This window comes from Aulostomus chinensis, chromosome 9, assembly GCF_037954235.1.
Source record: "Aulostomus chinensis isolate RoL2024-O1b breed Wild chromosome 9, RoL_Achi_v1.0, whole genome shotgun sequence".
Taxonomy (NCBI): Eukaryota; Metazoa; Chordata; class Actinopteri; order Syngnathiformes; family Aulostomidae; genus Aulostomus; species Aulostomus chinensis.
The window spans coordinates 8,900,226-8,921,253 of record NC_141328.1 but is presented as its reverse complement, the minus strand read 5'-3'; the positions used below and the strand labels follow the sequence as shown (position 1 = coordinate 8,921,253).

Here is a 21,028-nt window from a genome sequence, read left to right as displayed (position 1 = left end):
CAAACAGCAAGAGATGGGAGGTTTAGACATCTTTATTTTGTTCAACTAAAAGCAAAACATGACTAGATACAATTCCAACATGCTGAACACGAATGACTGTGATGTTCTAAACTGCTGGTAAACACAAGGCACCATCCAAGATCAACAATCAGTTACAAGGTCTGAGATCTTGAGTGAAAGGTCAACTGCATATGTGCACAGGTACAGTATTGTAATTATCTATTCTACAGTATGTGCTTTTGATGTTAGTATATGAACAAAACAAAAAGAACTAAGGGAAAATATATTGATGTCAAGTTTGGCAAAATCAGTGTCTGAAATACTCCTGCTGTGAATACTCTTGCTTTTAGCTGCAAATGCACGCAACTATTAGAAGTTGAGATGGCTTCAGCAGTCACTCTGGGGATTTTAATGTATGTAGTATTCCAGTGCTCAATAGAAACATCTCAAAATATTGTACAAGTACACATGAAAATCTCCTCTTCTTGATAACCTAACTCTCTAATTCAAATTTAGGAAAGGCGCCTTTGGTGAGAACTGTTTCTAAACACCATTTCACAATGGTTTTCAACAGCACAAACACAGCCTACTACATTAAGGATGACAGGAAAATTAAATTATGGATTTGATAGACACTTAAATTTTTTTTCTTGCAGCAGTGGGTAAACCATCAGATTAACTTGTTTCCTAGAATTTAACCTGCTGCAGTGATTACATCATTTTGGCAAACACCAGGTATTTATACACACGAGTAAACAAACAAAAACTTGTCCCAAGCAGCCCCTTTAAAGAAGATGAGATTTCCACAAACACTTCTCTTTGTACCCCTTTGACGAATTTGTGTGAATGTTTGACGTGTTTGTTCATTTATCTCGTGGCCAATATGATCTGTTTCACGCATTTGTTTTTCACACGTTGTACCTTCACATTAAAAAAAAAACATACGATTTCATCTCAAATGTTCCAGTTACTATTAAACAAAAAACAAAACCAGAATAAAACAAAACAACATTAATCTTTCTCAGACCAGGTGACAAAAAAACCAAAATATGTTTGGTCTCAGTTATCACAATTCAAAATATTTCTGCAGGGACTGGCTGATGTCTCATACAAGGAAACAAAGTGCTTGATTTAGAACAAAGGCTTTAACATTCACAGCACTGCAAAATTCCTGCAAAACTCTACAGAATAGAAATGATTGCATATATTTTTCAGCAACTACTCATAACATGTTGTGCACTGAGGTCATTTCAATGTGACATGTTTCACAATCCACTTATATTCCAAAGAAAATTTTAAAAAGAATGTGCAATTTTCTGCTAAAATAGTAGCATTAAAGAACACTAAATATTTCTCCAGGCAACTTCTATTTTGGGTGTAAAAAAAAAAAAAGAAAATAGAAAAGAACTTGCAAAAAAGCCTTTACGTGTAATATCCAAATCAAGATTTGCTTTTTGAGTAGGTCTTAGATTCAAAAATGAAATTTAGTTGAAAGACCCTCGCTTTGCCTGTGCTCAAGAACCCGGAAAAAAAAGAAGCTATAATACATCTAAAAACATTTACCTGTACATGACGGTTTTTGGTTAAACTTTGCAAAATTTGGCTGTATAAAAACATACAAACACTGCCAAAGATAAGAGGAAAATGGGTTTGTTTTTAGCTAAAAGAACAGGTTTTTGGATATTGTAAAGAATGACAGTAGTGCTCAGAAGAAGTGAAATCTCACCAAATGAGAGTCATAATATAAGGGCTACATTTTAATGACATTATGATGATACACTGAGCCACTCAACTGTTTCAAAATGTGCCCAAATATTATGGTCCAAAACATGTTTGTGGTGTGCAAAATGTGCTAATGTCTTGATCGACCTCCTTCAAATGCGTGATGCTCCTCATGGGCTGAAACATAAGCAAACATAAAGCTTAGATTATATGGCGTTACTGCTTTAAAACCCATGAAAACATTGCTAATTTTAAAAGAAAATACTCACGTTTGTAAAACACTGCTTTAAAGGGTATTTGCGGAAGCAGTTCATTGATCCTTCCAATTATGTTTGACTCATTAGAACAAGATGCATTCCCATTCCAGACCTGAAAAACATCCTCTCTGTCTCTTACACTGACACTGACCCCAACCACCTCATCATCTGCAAGAACAGCAAGGAGTGAGGATTAGATTAAACTTCTTAGACCAACAGTGGTACCTAGATGTCTCTGCATTGCCATTTTAGTTTAAAGGAACACACCAAGTTTTTTGCAAAATGCACTTATTTATGCACTGTCCTCCCAGAGACAGACGGGCAAATAGTAAATTCCCTCCTACGTGTGTGCATTCGATAACTGAGAACCACAGAAACCGGCTGACTGCTAGCTAGCTAGCTTAGCGGAATGAATGGTAGAATCACCAAATAGGGAAAGTGCTTCCAGCTATGTATCGAAGTCTAAAATTACTTCATGTTTCAAAATTTTAAATTGCTGTAATGTTATGTTATGAAAAACCTTCTTATGTTAATGCAGGCAAAGACTGTTTTGGGGAAAAGTGCAATTAACTTTTTGACAGTGGAACGATAATACTTCTCATCCACGAGCATTAACTGCACTAAGCTAAGTATCAGCAAGCCAGTGTCTTTGGGTCTTAGCTCCGCAAAGCACAAAGGAGAGAGGGTTATCTATCTTCATGTCTGACTCTAAAGAGGATCGCAAATATGCATATTTCCTCAAATGCTCATTTATTCCTTTAAATTCAGCCATTTTTTTCTTGCAATGAATTAAAACCACTGAAGCCTTGCAATACTCACTAACTTACCTGAGGCACAATAATCACTAAACTGTTCCCCAATAGTAGCCAATAGCAATTCCTTCCACACAGCCGACTGTAAATATGAGGACAGGTTTATTGTACAATAAATAACTGACAATCAAACAGCACATAAAAGTATAATTGACTATGACACTTACAGTACACTCCTTTGGTACTTTCATTTTCCAAACACCACCTTTAGCATTGCTTTCTTCTTCCCTGTATGTGAACCAGCAGGTAACGTGAAACAAAATCATTTTAGACAGACTGGGGCATTATGAAGACACGTGACTCTGTGAATTCACTCACCAGAGCGGTTTTCTTTCACCTCTCATTAGATGATAGCTACATCTTAATGGCAAGCTGGAAACACCAGGTATGTTGTTGTAAACTCTCCAAAAGTTCTATTCCAGCGACAGGAAAAACAGAGGAAATAAAGATTTTATTGAACCATTTAGTAATTAAAACCAAAGTTAATATTTCACATGCGTCGAGTGAGGAAATTCCAGCCAAAGGTCTTTATTTCATTGTTATAAAAAAAAAAGAATCGTAAAAACATTTTTGTTAGGGGTTTATAATGAGTTGTCAAAATCACTCTTGGATGTTAAAATCAACTCAGTGATGGATCAGCTGTTTTAGCACATGACCTGTATCTTAACACATATTAACACGCCATGTGATGCCGCATATCAGCTAAGCAAACCCCTGGAAATAAGCTTTACATGAGTGTCAATGAGGAAGTTAAATACACACATCATGGTTAAATTCGATGTCAGAAAAAAGTAGCAAATAAAATGATTCCTCCAGAATACATAAATCTAGAATAGAATTGGGCTTCCCCAGAGGGTCTCCAGGTAGTTCCAGGGGAGGCTAAACAAATGCAGGTAACAGAATATTAGCTGTCAAAAGGATATCACATAGAACAGCCTCAAGAAGATGTGGTAAAAAGATGCAGTTGAGACAGTAGATACAGTTTTGAGATGAGTTAGAGTTATTTCCTTCTTTCCAAAAGTCCAAAACGAATAAATGACTCAGGACAGACAGTTATCGTGTATTTAATGTATCTGAAGTCATATAAAACAGCAATATTAGGCTAGTTTGGCTGAATAAATAATGATCCTATGATGGGCAATGTAAGGAGGTGCTTTGTCATAGGGGGAGGCCCTCCATCTCAGAGTTTGGAAACCCTTGCTTTAAATGTATCTAATGGAGCTGCACTGTGTATTAAGACTGTAAATCATCTTGCCTGGACTGTCTCCACTGTGTAGATTTTCTTCAGGTTGGATTCACATTCAGCTGCTGTAGCTCCTGGTAGAGATCTGATAAAAATACAGATAGACATTTAATTAAAATCTCCTTGAATTATTTATTACTTTCTAATCAGACTTTGTGACTTGACATGCTCTACATGCATTTTTCCTGGTGCTACATTACTCAGATGTGTGTCCTCAGAGCAGACAGGATAGAGGTAGGGATCGGATGACAAATACGCCAGTAAACAGTAAACAACACTGACCCCATTTTAACAGCACTCCTACCTACTGTGGATGACGAAGCTTGTGTAACTTATGATTTCTACACATCATCAATTAACTCTTAGAACATCAAGTTAAATGGGGCCTTTGTTTATTATATTAACAATATAAATTCGAGCAACACATGTTTACTTAACAAGTATTACTAGACAATGACAAAAGATGCAGTAGCAGAGACTCAACAAGTTTGAAACAATGATATAAATATTTTGGGCCAGGAGAGACTGAAACTGACATCTGAGGATTTCTTACTCATAATGACACCATTTTGTTTATTTTAAGGTCCTACCAAGTAGAGGACTCCCGAATATAGGTCAGAGAGAAATCAAGTTAGCAGAAATGCTATACTGGATGATAAACAATGATTTTTTTTAATGTATTTTTTTTTTAATTAAACAGACAATCTTCATGTTATTCTATACCTGTTACGTTAAGGTTGCCTTGAGGCCTGATACATACGTCATCTTTCTTTGTTCTCATTAAAAGGTCAGGATAGTGACTGAATAATAAAATGTAAGTAAACAACTCAGCATTTCTTACCTATCAAGCCAGAAAGTCCAAGGAGAATGTAAGGGGAGAGTGTCGTTTTCTTTGTCAACGTTACTTGAAATGTTTCCCAAATCTCTGGTGTGAATGTTGTGCTCCAGGAACCCTGGAGGGCTTGAAGTGCTCAATATCGGGGCAGCTACCGGGACTGCCATTGTTTCCACTGAAAAACAGACTAGCTTCGCAAAATAAGAGACCGTCTTATGCGGATGTTTGGGTCTTTTCTGACTGTTCGTTAGGTAAAATTAACCCCGATCAGCTGCTGACTCATTGGTCGCTACCTCACCGGTTTACGCGCGTCACAACAAATAACCGATGACGCTCACTGTCTGACTACGGCGTGACGTCCACGATGTCCACTATAACTGAACATTAAAGTATGTAACAGGAGTAGAGGGTCCTTCAATTCCGGTTAATGACCAGTTGCACCAAGATCATTCATAGGCTTTGTTTATCTCGGGGAACTGCAACGCATCTTCCGCAAATTATAATTGAAAGATTCATAACGATTCGTTCAGAAAAATAAATCTTTTGGTTGAACTATTGAACTATATCGGTCGACTTGAATACGCTTAGCAGTCATCAATTGAAAATCAGTGCATAAAATTCAGACTCTATCACAATTATCCAATTACAATGTGGCCACTACCTTTGTGATTACTACTATTTTAAACCCCTTTTCATTGGATCTATGGTTGATGAGTTGATCAAAGAACATACACACATTGTATGTCTTAATAAAGTCAGACTAGCTGCATTAGAAACAAAAGTTTTGTCTAAATTTCTCAAAATTTTTTTCTCATTTTCTGAGCAATAAATCTCAATTTCAGTGGCACAGAAGCAGAACTCTATAAATGTATTTGAATATCTCTATCTAATTTGTTATCAAAACCAACTCTTTTACAGCTCAATAGGTTTAACCATCCCAAACCATGCTCTCAAATCAACTGATTCAGTGAACGAAATTTTTTGAACGAATCTAACTAATGACCGGAATCTGGATTGTGATTCAGTGCAATCAAACAGAACGATCGTTTAGTGACGCTGCAAACGGGTATACGTAATTGCCGACATGCGCAGTCGTCGCAGCCACCAGCTTTGTTGAGTTGCTACCTGCTACCCCGCTAACTAGCAAGTATTTCCTGCCTGTGACTGGACACAGCTATGGACATCGACGCGATATTGGAGGCGTTTCAAGGCAATATTGTGCTTTATTCAATTAAGTTATTTACAATTTGCGTGATATATTTTGACCTTTGTTTTGTTGCACTTACCAACATCTCCAATTATTGCTAACTACGTAACTTAGCTTACACACAGAGACTAGCCTGTAGAAGAGACAGCGCCTTAGGACACTCTGATCTCACTATATATTATGCCGTTGCAAGCAAGATAATTTATTTATCTCACACTTTTGACCTATTTATTATTTTACTGATACCGAGCTATTTAGCTAAAAGCTAACGTTAACTGCACTGTCTCATTTCATATGCTGGTAACTTTAACAACTTTAACTTTTACTTCCAATTCAGTTTATTCAAATTTAGTATTGACGATATTAATGATATAATTCACTTTTTGCTCTCGCTTATTGATCGTTTTTCTAAAATGGTACAGCTGATTGTTGGTGCTACCTGTTAGCTTATCATGGCCTAAGCACATGAACAGGACAGAAATAGCCTGTAAATAAACATGACTTTATCCATAAAATGATATTATGTACAGTATCACAATCTACGAGTTAAATGCTTTTGGGTTATTTGAAAATACTTAAAATCAAAGTTTAGGGACAAGTACAAACATTGTATACTTAATTTTGCTTCAAGTTTAAGGTATGAACGCAAGAGCATGAACTAATATTTTCTCTTTTCATATGTTTTTTTACAGATTTTGAGAAGAAAGCAAAAAGAGATTCCAGTCCTGTTCTTGAGCAATTCCTGTGTCATGTTGCGAAAACAGGCCAAGCAACGTAAGTATAAACTATAAAGTTCACAAACATTGAAAAGCCCCTCAAATTTTCATTTTTTTTCTGCCAATTACATGTCTTAGTTTGTCACTGTTGTCATGATTTTTTTTTTGTAAAAATGTGTTTGTGATCCTGTTATTCCTGTCTCCTTCAGGATCCCATGGTCACACTTCAAAACGTACTTCATGTTTAAATTGGAGAAAGTCATGGATGACTTTCATAGTTCATCACCTGAACAAAGAAGCCCGCACAATCCCAACGTAGAGTATGTTTCCTTTGAAGAGATGAAGAAGAGGATCTTAAAAATAGTTGACGGCTATAATGGGTATGTGAAGATACTCAAATAAGTTCCTAATTGATAGGAATAAAATTGTAAGTCACAACAATATCTACTATCAACTGAATTAATATGAAAACAAAATAAAGAGATATGAAGATGTGCATGTAGACAAAAAAACAAACCAGATATTAACACAATTGGAATGAAGCTGAAGTCAGATTTGAGTCACCACTTTTTTTATATTTTATTTATTACAGTATCTTTTAACGCTGTATTTAAATGTGGGGATGCACTGATCTGGTTACTGATATTGGATCTCATATATGCATGCATGCAAATGTTTCATTAAAAGTACTGCCATCACTCTATTTTGCCTGCATAAACGTGTGTAGGATTTGAACATCGTTGTAAAGATACTAGCTAACACAACAGGGTAGCACGCTAGTTAAAGATGTAAACAAGGAGGAGAGTAAAAGATGAGGAAGATTTTATTTACTTTCTAATACTGCATCTCACCCAAGAGCTAATCATGCTGCATGAAGTCAGCACTCGACAGATTCAATGTATTCTATTAGCTAGTTTACAAGCTGCTGGTACAGCACTGAGATGATGGTCAACAGTGGAGCTGGAGCACACTCTGCAGGACAAACACTGCTTAAGGTACCAAAGCATCTTTCCTGCATTATGATCTTTGAAATAGTTTTCAGCCAAAATATTTATCCACTAATTCCAATATATTTATGAAAAGGCCAAGATCAGCTGATAGAAATTGTTGCGTTTAATCAGATGTGAATTTGATATTTTGAAATTAAGACATTAAACAAAATTGATTCCCCAAGAAATTCAGAAGGGCACTCTGTCTCTCTCCTATGTATACTACCTCGAGATGGTGAAAAAATACCTTCTTTTTGGCTTTAAACAAATCTGGCCCCCATTCAACATCCCTCTACCAAGTTTTGTGAAATCACCCTGGTAGTTTTTGTATAATCCTGCTGAAAAACAAACCGACCTACAGACCAGGGTGAAAACATAGCCTTCTTGGTGGAGGTAATCAGAAGAATTTCCATCCAGTCGTTGTTAATGGTTTATGTCATAGCTTGTGGCCAGCTGTGGCGAGGGTTCTGTGTCCATGTTGATATGTATTTGCTCAGTCAGCTCCAGTGTTGCCATGTTTGGCAAGGTTTCAAACACAGTGTTGAAGCTGGCTGCGAGGCAGCTGCGTGTGACTAATTCTAAACATATCTCTTGGTAACTTTCCCAGAATCCCATTCACCATTCAGCGTCTGTGTGAACTGCTTACCGACCCCAAAAGAAACTATACAGGAACTGACAAGTTTCTCAGGGGTATAGAGAAGGTAGGCACCATGTTACTTTGTGCAAATGTCATCACACTGTTCTAATATGTCAGTGTTAAAAATGGATAAAACATAATATTCATTGTTTAAAACATATTGTTAATGGATGTAACATTTTGGTGTGTTATTCATTGCAGAATGTGATGGTGGTCAGCTGCATTTACCCCTCATCAGAGTAGGTGCTATCATGCTTTTGCTTGCTGCCTTTTGTAGCTCCCATTTGTTAACTTATTCTGTCACATGTACAAAATTACAACTAACAACCAGTCATTTTATACCTTTTGTACTTCTACTTCAAAAGGAAAAATGGGGCCCCCAGTGTGAACAGAATGAATGGAGTGATGTTTCCTGGTAGCTCTTCTCTATATCCTGACAGGTGGGGGCCAATTTAGAGCCAAACAATGTCTTTGCTAAATTATGTGTTTCCTTTTTTGGTTGGTAGTTTTGCTCATTATGTGACATGGGATGCATGAGAAATGGTCATCTTTTTTTGTTTGTAGTCGAAACATAAATGGACCAGGCACCCCAAAACCACTCAACAGACCAAAGCTGTCGCTGTCAACTTCGCTTTCCACTAACGGGCTCCCTGAATGTTCGGTCAGCAAAGAGACAGAGCCAAACCCGGAAGACGTGGAGAACTGCATCAGGTAAAAAAAACAGATAGGTGTGTGGTAGATATATGAACACTGCACAGCCCTAGCAAATCAAGCAGAGCTTCTCAAAACACTTGTATAAAAGAAAAGGGAAAGGATTAACCAATTCCTCGCATTTGTGTCATTGCTGCAGTGATTCTTCAATATCAGATGGTGAAATGACTCCCAACTGTGGAATTAAGAACAAACACCCGGAAGAGGAGGAGGATGCTGATGAACATGAAATGAAGAGGCTCAAGTTTGATGAAAAGGAAGAGAAAGAAACAAAAAATGAAGAAGAGGAATCCTCTTGTTGTAAAGCCTCAGGAAGCTTGTTTGAGATTCCAGAATCATCAAAAGACTCTAGTGGTCAAGAGAACAAAAGTGAAACATCTTGTGACACACCAGCCATTTCAGAGGATCAAGGTAGGTGTTACTGCATCTTACTTACCTTGCTGTGAATTTATGTTGTAAGACCTGAGAGTCATCGTATTCACACACACACACATATATATATATCTATATATCTATCTATATATATCTATCTATATAGATATAGATATATATAGATATATAGGTATAGATATATAGGTATAGATATATATATATTAGATATAGATATAGATAGATATAGATATCTATATATATCGATATATCTATATATATCGATATATAGATATATATCAATAGATATATCGATAGTTCTGAAATGGCTCAATGGAATGTGCCATTGTTGCTGCCTTTAAGTAAAGAGCTGGCCGCTGTCTTGAACACTTCCAAATTTATAGTAAATCCGTTGAATTGCTTCAGTTCTCCATTTATACTATATTTACACAGCACAGTTAGCAGTTTTTCAAGTCAAAAAGATATCCCTGATACTGCAAGGTACATGCTTAGTCATAATGTCTGAATTTCTTTACACTGATGTTTAAATTTACACATTTAAATTGAAAGCCCTCCAGATAATATATAAATTACCACAGCCGTTTTGATGTTCAGAGTGTAACACTGGCCTGTTTGCTCCTCAGAGCCCAGCAGCACACAGACAGACGTATGTGAAAGGGAAGCAGCGTCACCTGAGAGGGAGGATGCCCACAGTCAGAAATGTGACATCACTGTGGATCAACCTGAGCAGCTGACTTCGTCAGAGAAGAACACAAGCTTTGGGTCGGACAATGAGGAGAGTAGCAGCAGCAGCAGCAGCGGCAGTGATGGAGAGAGCCTACCCAGCCACAAGCAGGCTAACTCTTCTTCCAGTAATTCTCCTGACTTGTCAACAGAGGGCAATGCCGACAATTCAAACAGCTCAGAGATTGCAGTTGAGCCTGGGGAACAGGACTAGCATGAAGCCTAGCCTGGCAACTGACTTTTATTAACAATTTGATACCACACCAAGGGTTTATCTGTAGCACTGTGGACCTCTAGACTTCAGGATCAGGAGCGATGTGGACCTCGAGGTTCCCTACAGAAGGATCTTTTTTTTTGTCCCTCTTCAGTTTTAATTGGTCGTAAAACTGGGAGGAAAACATTTAAAGGAGACTCAACTTTTACACTGTTGACAGAGAGGGTTTTTTTTTTTTGTCTAATCTTTTTTTCCCTAATTTTTGTTTTTATCTGAGGATTATAATTTGACCAGCTAACAAGTGAATTCATTATGCAATAAGTTGTAATTTGGCATGAATTTCCTAAAAGATACACTTTACAGCTTGAGTTGTGTTTTGAGATAGTTATAGTTTTGATGATGAATCTCTTCAGATGAATGAGAACATCTGCAATTGAGAATGCAAAGCAACTCTTCACTGATGTCTTTTTTTATATGAAGCACATGTCTTCTTTTTATTAACAACTTGCACTTATTAACACTGACTCCTGGAAGGATGTGGAGTATTTCAGATTTGCTCTATCCCATTGTGAGGCCAATCGTTGCCAGTAGTTTGTAAAGATAGAATATTTGTTTGGCTTTAAGGAAAAGCCATTTCAGCATCAGATTTGTTAACAGAACACAAAGTACTTTTACACTTTGTTCATGTCATAACTTTAGTTGTATAACTGTCTCTTTTGATAGCGCGGATTTTTACAGTACATATCTGGAAATCAGTTTTTGTAGACTTGTAATACATGTTTACTTCTTGAAGTAAACCTGATCAGCTGGGAAATGGATGCTTGAGCTTGTATCATGGTATTCATGGAAAGCAATAAATGCTAAGGTTGAAAGTGTGCTGTCAATTTTATTTAAGAGGGTATCTTTGATCCTGGCAGAATAATTATAGTGCAAAATATAGAGTTTTGTATTCAAGTGGGATAGTAGGGATTGAAAGGTTGATTGCCAAACTTTCCCCAAAAAACTCACCAGAGTAAAATATTTGGAGTTTGACCAAATTACTGATAGTTGACCTGCCAAAACCTTTTGGCCAAAAAGCTCTGAATTCTAAAGGTCTTCCTGAATCTAATAACAATATTTCTGTCTTTAGCTGCTCTGCTTCTGCTGATATGTTAGAAATTGGCCATTCAGTTATACTGAGATTAATGAGGTAACATGCTAAGTGAGATTGTATTGGCATAGGAGCATATTTGTTGAGCAAAGAAGTCGTAGAAATTTCTGATGAACTGATGACCAAGATAGGAATGAAAGTTACTTGAACCTTCAGTCTTTTGGCCTGTCCTGTATTTTCAAGGCAGCCATTACTTATAAAATGCTAATTTTTAGCAGCATAGCTAGGTGCAAGAAAAGGAAAACACACTCTGTTATGTAATAACCGAGTGCATGAGTCACTGTGGTTATATGGGGCTAAAATCCAGTGACTCCTCTGTTGGCCTTGACACTACTCAGGTAAGATTACCATTATCCCTGTTGTCAGCAGTTATGAGGGCCAGGAAAGTATCGGGCCAGGCCAAGCTTTCACGTGTAAACAATGACTACTGCCTCAGTGGTACACGTTATTCCAACTGCATGTTCAAATTATAGGGAAGACAGTGTTGGTTGGCACATATTGTCTCTGTTGTGTTTCTGTTGAAAGGCAAATGCTAGATTATTAAAAGCGTCAGCTAATGAAAGGTGAGGGACTTGTATAAATACATCTGTTTTACACACCGACATTAGGTAATTTGTGATAATAGTAATTATCTGCACTTGTGGCCCTAAACCCATCAGGGGGTCAATTGGCACAATGTTAAGATGCAGTAGTGAAAACAAAAGAAGCAACCAAAAGAAAAGATGAATGTACAACTAAATCAGGAAAAACAAAAATGCAGGGTCCAAACAAGGCCACCCACCCCAACCCACAACCGACCCAACATTTCTTTGATGAAATAATCTTAACGAGCTATCATCACTCATTACAGATCTTCAAATTTTAAAGGTTTACCAAATGCAGATGGTATCTATGACAAGATGTTACACAATATCGAAAGGTTTTAAAATAGGTTTTGTGCTTATTTCACTGCTTTAGAATGAGCACTAAAGCACAAATGCTATCACAAAAAGTTAACTACTCTTTTTTAAGTTGATAAATGCAGGTCAACTAAGGAGGCATTTTAATGTCTTTTTTTTTTAGACAAAGGTCTCCCCTACTAAAGACTAATATCTGACACTTAATGCAGTCCTAACTCTTGTAAAAATATTTTTTCTTTCCCAAAAATTATTTGTCTCTCAACTCCCTAAGGGGTATCTCATGTCTTCAGTTCCAAATTTAATAGCTATACATTTATCTCTGGCTTCAGGGAGACAAATATGTTAGCAACAGTCAGGTTATGATTAATTTACCTGACTTCCACTGGTCAGAATCTAGGGAAGAGGGATAAATTTAGACTAAAACCCGTGTGAGTCATCAGACTCATCAGGAAGTTTCCATACAGGGAAAGATTACATTAGGAGATGTAATACATGGCAGCTTCTGTATTACACTTCCTTAAAGAAATTGGATTTACAGGAAGAATTTGTCATAAAAATACTTATGTAAATGTACGCGGCAGTGCCTCAGACCTCAGATCCTGATTTTCTGTACCTTGGATGAATCCTACATTTCCCATGACCACTCACTCTGCATGGAAACGCTCACTTCTGACTACAGGTTTAATAAGGAAAATCTGTAATTAAATTTAAGTCTCCAAACTCAAATTACATTATGACAACCAGGGTTATTTCTCTGTTTTGATTATTATATGTTAAACACACTGTCTCATTATGTGCTGGAATTATAATATATAAAAAGACAGTGAGATGACCTCATCAGCATTCACCTCGATAGTGTGGTAGTCTATATAATGGGCTCCACCTCCCATAATCCCTATAAATAATTCCTGTTATTACATCACACATCTAAAAATGTTAATGTTCACATAATCATACAGCATACAGACCTTGATACTTAGTATAACTCAGCTTGAGTTGCCTTTACGCACATATGCTCTATATTCATCAGAGATCATAAGAGATACTTGAATTAACGGAATGTTTCCACACATCTACATGCAGTAAAAGACAGATGTGTACTGCAGAAACAGAGCCACAGGGCAATCCTCTCATTATCTCTCTGTGAACTAATTGGATTTGACAAGTGACAAGTGACAATTTCTAATCCCTAATCGTGGGATCCATACCAGTCTGTGTCTCATCCTCACTTCCAGAGGGGATTTGCCTCAACAGACAGCCTTATATCATTTCAGCTTTCATGGACTTTTATGTCATTTAGGTCTTTGCTGATTTGGAAAAACTTTGGCTGGATATTGCTGGGATCTAACGTTTGTTGATTTTGCAATGTATATTAAAGCTTAAAATAGAGGAAACCAGTGGGAAAACTTTTGTGAAATGTGAGTTATAATTTCAATTTTCACAGGTGTTGGTTAACCTATTTCCACAATGGGTCAGCACCTAAGCGAGGAAAGTGACCCAGACAAGGAAATCGATGTGGCAGAGCTGCAGGAGTGGTACAAAAAATTTGTTGTGGAATGTCCAAGTGGAACTCTTTTTATGCATGAATTCAAGGGTTTTTTTGGTGTTACTGAAAACAAGGAGGCCGCAGATTACATTGAAAACATGTTTCGCGCTTTTGACAAAAATGGAGTAAGTAAAAAAAATATTTTGTATACATTGCTCGGGATTTGATTGCTGTATGTTTTCAGCTGGCTTTTATTGTTCTGATTCTACCTCTGCATGTACACAGGACAACACTATTGATTTCCTGGAGTACGTGGCAGCCTTGAACTTAGTCCTGAGGGGTAAATTAGAACACAAGCTCAAGTGGACATTTAAAATGTATGATAAAGATGGAAGTGGATACATTGATAAAACTGAACTTCTAGAAATTGTGGAGGTAATGTAAATGCAAAATATGGAATTTTTGGACAAACTTTAAGAATAATCAGTGAGCTAATGCTATATCTAAATATTCTTTCCTGTCACTCTCAGTCTATTTATCGACTAAAGAAAGCCTGTCATGGAAAGCTGGATGATGAATGCAATCTCCTGACCCCAGACCAAGTGGTTGACCGAATATTTGAGCTGGTTGATGAAAATGGAGATGGTGAGTGTTTGTAACAGTTGTCTGACAGCTTAAAATGCTTCACTGATGATTTAAAATGTAAGTTGCTGTCATGACCCTGTGGAGTGTTAATGTAAAAGTGCAAATGTGTTCATAATGGAAGAGAATGTAGATATCAGCTGCACTAACAGTCAAAACTCAGGAATAAAGAAATGATTACTCAAATAATTTTATCAGAACAGTAAAGTAAATCTAGCCTCCATCGCAACTCAGGGGAGCTCTCGCTGGATGAGTTCATCGATGGAGCGCGGAGGGACAAGTGGGTGATGAAGATGCTGCAGATGGACGTCAACCCTGGGGATTGGCTCAGTGAGCGCAGGCGCAGCGAGGATTTCTAAGACTGGATCATGAACTGTCAGTCTGTCATAAATACACAACTTTAGCGACAATCCTACTGAGATTATATATTCATTTGAGTTTATATCTATCTATCTATCTATCTATCTATCTATCTATCTATATCTATATATCTATATCTATATATATATATATATATGTGTGTGTGTGTGTGTTTGTGTGTATGTTTGTGTGTGAGTATCTAAACAAAAACAACAAAACAAATCATTCTGGGATTGTACTGTATGTTGTATAAGATTTAGATAGATAAGGTAGTCCTCAGCAATACTATCTATGTTAATACCTTTTGTTTGCTTAATTAGTTGAGCTATTGAACACAATGACACACCTTTAGTTTTTGGTCTTTTTGCCTTCTCTCCTTTATAGACACGAGAGTAACTTGCATTTTCTTTTTTTTGTTTTGTTGTGTGTTTTTCAATAAAGACCTGTAGTAAACTCACATTGCATTTGCGCTTACCATGTACAGTTGGAGACAATGACATTTTCATCATGTCTCCTTTTAGTTTAATTGCTCATAAAACAGAGCAATTTGAGGAGTTTCTGCCCACTTTTGAGCTGAAAAGAGATTAAAATAATCAAAATAGATTAAAAACCACCAGTGATTTACAACCCTAATACTATATATTAATAATAATTCCATCCCTTTTGTTTGAGAGGATTCAAATGTATCCAAGGACAGGTAGGTGAGCTAATATGAGGAGATGATGAGAATTTATGTCATTTAAAATTGTTAAAATGTAAATAAAGTGAAAAGTGTATTGACAATTTTCGAGAATTTTAATTTCACTTCAGGTGTTGGGAGGTGTTGGAGGTTTGACTGTTGTACGCATTGCCAGAGTCATAATAAATAAATACTGATTCACCAGATCAAGTTCCTGCATTTATTTACCACTTTGTTACAGAAATCCAAGAAGAGGGGAAAAAAAAGATATCAAAGTTAATTCTTTTTAGTGACACCCCAGATAACCTTCTTCCAAAATAACAAAGACCAACAAGTCCCATCACTGAGTAACAAAATTCCCAGTATATAAAATCAGAATTTGAAAATATTACAAATACTTTTTCCTCAGTCTATTATATTTTAAGTTCCTATATTAATTACCATAATGTTAATGACAGAAAATATATATAAAAAACTGCAATTACTCAAACGGACTCAAGCTAAGCTTTTTGTACAAATGTACAGGTACTTCGGTGCTGAACTCTTGAGTTGTGGCTAGTTCTCGCGAGATCATGAAACAATTTTCATTTCATTTCCGGGTGTGACAGTGAGTAACTTCGCACTTGTAAAAAGTGTTAGTCCTCTGCCCAGCTGTAAAAGACTATAAGCAAATCTTAGTAGGCGTTACAGTTTAGTTTAGCTGTTACATGCTAAGTTTGGTGATAAAGACTCTGGTGGCGGGTGGATGCAGAAACCCCGTCCTTTCGTCCTTTCACAGAATTCACTGCACAAACTTTTTAATCGGCGTCAATGTCCTCTGAACACGTGGAGCCAGTCAGCACTGACCCAAATGAGGTAAAAATGAATTAAACTTTTTAAACGTTTCTTCCTTTTCACGTCCGTTCTGTCTTTACGCCTCTTTATATGGTTTAATGGTGCCCCCTCCTGGTTAGTCGGCAAAAGACGGGTGGACGGTGAATTATATCACGGGGGACCTGTTCACCAGCCCTCCGGACGTGGCTTTGGCCCACTGCATCAGTGAGGACCTCAGCATGGGGAAAGGCATCGCCGTGATGTTCAAGCAGAAGTTCAAGGGTGTAGCAGAGCTCAAGGAACAAAGTGAGTCAGCACTTTTCAAATAATAATAACAGATGTAAAAATGGGTAGCCATGTCTTGAACTACCGTTTTAGGGTTGACTCTCGTACTACAGTTATGTTTTGTTTCCACAGAAAAGCATCCAGGAGAGTGTGCTGTACTGAGAAGAGACAGACGTTTTGTCTACTATCTGGTAAAGATGTAACTGAACACACACAGAACACTCACAATTCTATACTGTACTTCTACAGGAGTTGAATTGATTTGTTTTCCTGTTCTAATCTTGCAGATAACAAAGAAGAGAGCCTTCCATAAACCCACCTATGACAGTCTGAGGCACAGCTTGGAGGACATGAAATTACACTGCGTCAGGAACGGAATCAGCCGAATCTCAATGCCTCGGTTTATTTAATTTCCAGTCATATAGCACTTCCAGTCTATTCCTTTATCATACAAGGGTCAAGAGAGAAATACTTTTTCTTCTTTTTAAACACAACAGAGTTGTTTTTGTTGCTGTAACAGTAAAACCATTTTTGTCTCGCTCTGTCTGACAGTATCGGCTGTGGTTTGGATCAATTGAAGTGGGAGAGAGTTTCAGAGATCCTGGGAGACATCTTCAAACACACAGACATATCCATCACTGTCTACAGCCTTCCACGGTGATGATGTAACACATCAAGGATGATTTATGGAAATGGTTAACTGCAATATTTACTTTCCCAACATCAGTGTTCTTGAATGAGGTAACATTTCAAAGTGCTTTGAGTGTAATTAGAGTAAAAAAGCACTATACATTGATTCCTTTTACTATTTTACTTGATGCATTTTTCTTTTTTTCTGGTCCATAATGGTTTTTCTTTGAATAAAATTTGATGTAAGTGAATTTCTTGTCATTTTGTACATTACGGTCAAGTCACATTTGTTTATAAAACACCAAAGTGCTGTATAGCAGGTACCAAGAACATAAATACAAAAAGAAAAAAAAACAACAAGCAGACATCTCAATGGCACAGGTCACAATTAGGAGGTTTCAAATGTACGTATATTTTTATAGAAGTCTTACAACTGGGTCACCCAGAGTGAGAAACAGCTTTCAACTGTATGCCCCTGAATATCTGAAGATCGATGATGGCCACTGATTACAACGGGTTACAGAAAAAAAAGAAATTGTAAGTTGTCTTTGTTTTTTCTACTGAAGTAGGACCATTTTGCACTGCTGAATCCAAAAATGACATCAATTTTTCTCAATCAGGTCAGGTTTTTATGCTCATTTGATTTTGAAAAATCTGATCTGACTAAATTGATTACATTTTTGTGACATTATCAGTTGATTTTTGTTAATATTTCTCATCCAAAAAAGGTTTTAGGAGAAAAAAATCATTTTATAATAGTGTGTATTAATTGAATGTCTGTCCTGGCCTTGTTGCCAAGAAAGTTCTTCATGACCAGAACAAAAGCCTACCATGCTTCCAGTTCCACTTCATTCATTGAGTTTTCAAACTCAGGATCTCTGATGAGCTGACGGATTTGAGGACCATCAAAGATGCCAGCTTTCAACTTCTTTATGGTTAACTCTGGAAAAGCATGGCACAAGTAAGAGAAGCAGCCACCATCCTTGTCTAGAGCTTTGGTGAACTGTTTAATCAAGCCGAGCATGATGTGCAGCAGTAGGAAGAGTATCTTGTTTCTGTCTACCAGAGGATTGTTGATGACCTTCCTTGCTCTGCAAGGCACCAATTCCTCTCGCACAGGCCAGTCCTTCTTTGTGTAATGCTGAGCAGTGTCCCTGCTATCCCACATGCACAGAAAGCATGGTTACTTGGTGAAGCCAGACTGTTGTCCCAACAAAAAATTCACCATCTTCAGGTCAACACAAATAAGCCTCTCGTGCTGATCATAAGAAATTTTCTCCAGCACATACTTCACCGCTTCATACTTCTTCAGTGGAGTCGAGTGAGCAAAGGGTACAGAGGCAAACTGGTTGCCATTGTGAAGCAAGGAATTCCACACTTCAGACACCTCTCCTTGCCTTTGGTCCACTGACGCAGATACTCGGTGCATGACTTGCATATCATGTGTGGCACCCAAGCTTTATCCTGGTCACCAAGTTTAATACCAAAATAAGCATGAAACTTGTGACTAGATTCCTGTTAGGAACAATGGTGTATTCACTGCAGATGTAGCAGAATACGTCAGGCTCATTTTTGCAATATCTTCCAGTCAGAGCCATTTCATTCATTTGTAATATAAAAAAGTCATAAGTTGGAACATGAAAAGCTTCAGAATTTGCTTATTGCAAGAAATATAAAAGAATTTTGCAACGTATGATGTGAAAATACCGTACACGTAAACAAAAACGTCAAAAAACAATGAAGCTTAGTTCAGAAGGTCGACCTGATTGAGCAAAACCAATGTGATTTTTGGATTCAGCACATCAAAATTATCCTTAATCAACTAAAAAAAAATTAAACAATAAATTTGGTGTTGAACAGTGTTAATTGTATCTGCTTGTGCACTTACGCCAAAGCATCACTTGTATTTTGCACCAACTCTTTGAGCCTAAAATATCAGGTATCTGTTTACCCACTGATGCACTATGTGTTTCCTTTGTTGGTGGAACAAACAGTGTATTTGCATTTCCTTGTCGGCATCATATAACTTCTAGTGCTCTTTGTAGCCGCTGCAGATGGTTGAGGTATGATCCATTATTGATCTTCTTGGGTATTGTACTTTAATGCAGCTGGGACACAATGGAGGTACCACATGTGAGTAAAAGAGGTGGGGGTGGGGTGTCTGATACCATGAAGTAGATCCCTACACATCTATTTCTTCCAGTAGTGGGTAGCCTTTTGCCACATCATTAGATCCCAAACTGGCTAAATCACACTTCAAGAAAAATAATTATTTTATTGAGTATTTATTCATAAACCCCGAGACTGTCTGAACAATCTCAGTAGTTTCCTGCCTGAGACCCGCCTACTCTCCTTTGGGGCATCTTCAATAATTCATGAGCTAAAAGGCATTAACCGCTGTGTGCACTGCAGCTGCCTGCCCATTCCCCCCAATATACCCTGGCTGGCCAAAAGACAGTATTTCGGCGTCACTGCAACCAACCCCCGCTCTAAACCCTCTTCCCATCCCCCCCACACTCTTTCCTTTCTTGCCTGGCAATTACACTCCACACTGCAGCAGAGCTACCTAGCAGCGCTGCAGTGAGTGCAGGGAAATCTCGCTTCATGTGACCTGCCATCACACCTCAACATGCTGCCACTGGTGCACTGTACATCCAAACCTCCCCTCATCCCTGCCATAGCCCCCCTTCTTTTTTATCTCCTTGCAGCCTCAGCTTGTCCCGCTACGGTCCACTGATTCGCCTTCGATGTGCTTTTCCCCATTTTCACTCTCTCTACACCCCCCCCCCCCCCCGCCTCTGTCCTCCATTCTTTTCTTTTTCCCTATGCGTATGAAATTGCGGAGCTCAGCATTCTTCTCTACAGGCACTTAGGGTAAAAAAGAAAAAAAAAGACAGTGATGAGCTGGGCGGGAGGGTTTCTGGTGCACCATAAAACTGTCCCCCTTCCAATTAAAGAAGGGAGCTTATGTTATTGAAGAGCAGTGCAGCCAATCAGAAAGCAGTGCAGGCAAAGACAGCAGGAAAAAAAGCAAGCAGAGCGAGTGGGCAAGGGAAAGAAAAAAAAAAAACTGCAGCGTATGAGTGTGTGTAGTTTTTATCTTTCCCCTGAGCAGATCTTTATCAATTTGAGTCCTCCAGTCTTGGGGTGCGTTTGAATGGGTGTCTGTGGGTGTATATGTGGCTGAGTTTAAAGCAGGACGAACGTAAAGGTGTGTGTAGGGGGGCTGTTTTAGATTCCTGACTTGTTCTTTTTGAAACTGGAAATAAGAGAAAGTAAGAGGAGATTGATATTTTTCCTCTCTATCTCAAAGTGTGTCTTTGGTGTCTGTGGAGAAGAGCTCTGTGTCAAGCGGAGAGCAACCTGCACAAAAGGTAAGTAGCTACATTTTCTTTATACCGGGACATTTTTACACTTTTGAAGTGATTTATGTTTCATTTTTCAGCGCATGATAGGGCTTGTTTGCCCCCTTTTTTTAGTTCTGCATATATAATTCCATTTAGAAATATATATGCATAGAGACTTTATTATATATATATATTTTACATAATAAACTCTGAAAAAGCACGAGGGAGAGGCTGAGGATGAGAGAGAGAGAGAGAGAGAGAGAGAGAGAGAGGGAGAGAGA

The 21,028-nt window shown here is 37.7% G+C and overlaps 5 protein-coding genes across 8 annotated transcripts in view; 4 read left to right on the top strand and 1 right to left on the bottom strand.

Annotated features, from left to right (window-relative positions):
* On the bottom strand, positions 1 to 5,372 carry LOC147255692 (eukaryotic translation initiation factor 4E type 3-like). The gene is made up of 7 exons (XM_086212611.1): positions 4,876 to 5,372; positions 4,047 to 4,119; positions 3,110 to 3,204; positions 2,959 to 3,019; positions 2,807 to 2,873; positions 1,992 to 2,147; positions 1 to 1,899 (listed from the first exon to the last, which is right to left on the bottom strand). The coding sequence occupies exons 1-7, from the start codon at positions 5,034 to 5,036 to the stop codon at positions 1,853 to 1,855; spliced, it is 660 nt and encodes a 219-aa protein (XP_086068737.1). The 5' UTR covers positions 5,037 to 5,372; the 3' UTR covers positions 1 to 1,852.
* Positions 5,373 to 5,954: 582 nt separating this feature from the next.
* On the top strand, positions 5,955 to 11,336 carry LOC147255691 (serine/threonine-protein phosphatase 4 regulatory subunit 2-A-like). Its single transcript, XM_086212610.1, has 9 exons — positions 5,955 to 6,079; positions 6,769 to 6,850; positions 7,002 to 7,172; positions 8,389 to 8,482; positions 8,620 to 8,657; positions 8,784 to 8,858; positions 8,983 to 9,129; positions 9,269 to 9,540; positions 10,143 to 11,336. The coding sequence occupies exons 1-9, from the start codon at positions 6,046 to 6,048 to the stop codon at positions 10,454 to 10,456; spliced, it is 1,227 nt and encodes a 408-aa protein (XP_086068736.1). The 5' UTR covers positions 5,955 to 6,045; the 3' UTR covers positions 10,457 to 11,336.
* A 2,384-nt stretch (positions 11,337 to 13,720) lies between these two features.
* guca1b (guanylate cyclase activator 1B) lies at positions 13,721 to 15,882 on the top strand. Its single transcript, XM_086213559.1, has 4 exons — positions 13,721 to 14,176; positions 14,277 to 14,426; positions 14,522 to 14,636; positions 14,868 to 15,882. The coding sequence occupies exons 1-4, from the start codon at positions 13,973 to 13,975 to the stop codon at positions 14,990 to 14,992; spliced, it is 594 nt and encodes a 197-aa protein (XP_086069685.1). The 5' UTR covers positions 13,721 to 13,972; the 3' UTR covers positions 14,993 to 15,882.
* Positions 15,883 to 16,211: 329 nt separating this feature from the next.
* On the top strand, positions 16,212 to 17,645 carry oard1 (O-acyl-ADP-ribose deacylase 1). The gene is made up of 5 exons (XM_086213560.1): positions 16,212 to 16,527; positions 16,626 to 16,791; positions 16,903 to 16,961; positions 17,058 to 17,170; positions 17,323 to 17,645. Exons 1-5 carry the CDS (start codon positions 16,483 to 16,485, stop codon positions 17,429 to 17,431), a joined length of 492 nt encoding a protein of 163 aa, XP_086069686.1. The 5' UTR covers positions 16,212 to 16,482; the 3' UTR covers positions 17,432 to 17,645.
* A 2,797-nt stretch (positions 17,646 to 20,442) lies between these two features.
* LOC147255688 (synaptotagmin-2-like) overlaps positions 20,443 to 21,028 on the top strand; it is a 66,317-nt gene continuing 65,731 nt past the window's right edge. For 2 of the 4 annotated variants that reach the window (XM_086213552.1, XM_086213549.1), the window contains exons 1-2: positions 20,443 to 20,611; positions 20,714 to 20,774. The gene's annotated coding sequence lies outside the window, so the exon portion shown is untranslated. Of the gene's footprint in view, positions 20,775 to 21,028 lie in introns of all 4 variants that reach the window. The other 2 variants (XM_086213555.1, XM_086213548.1) reach the window with 1 other exon arrangement.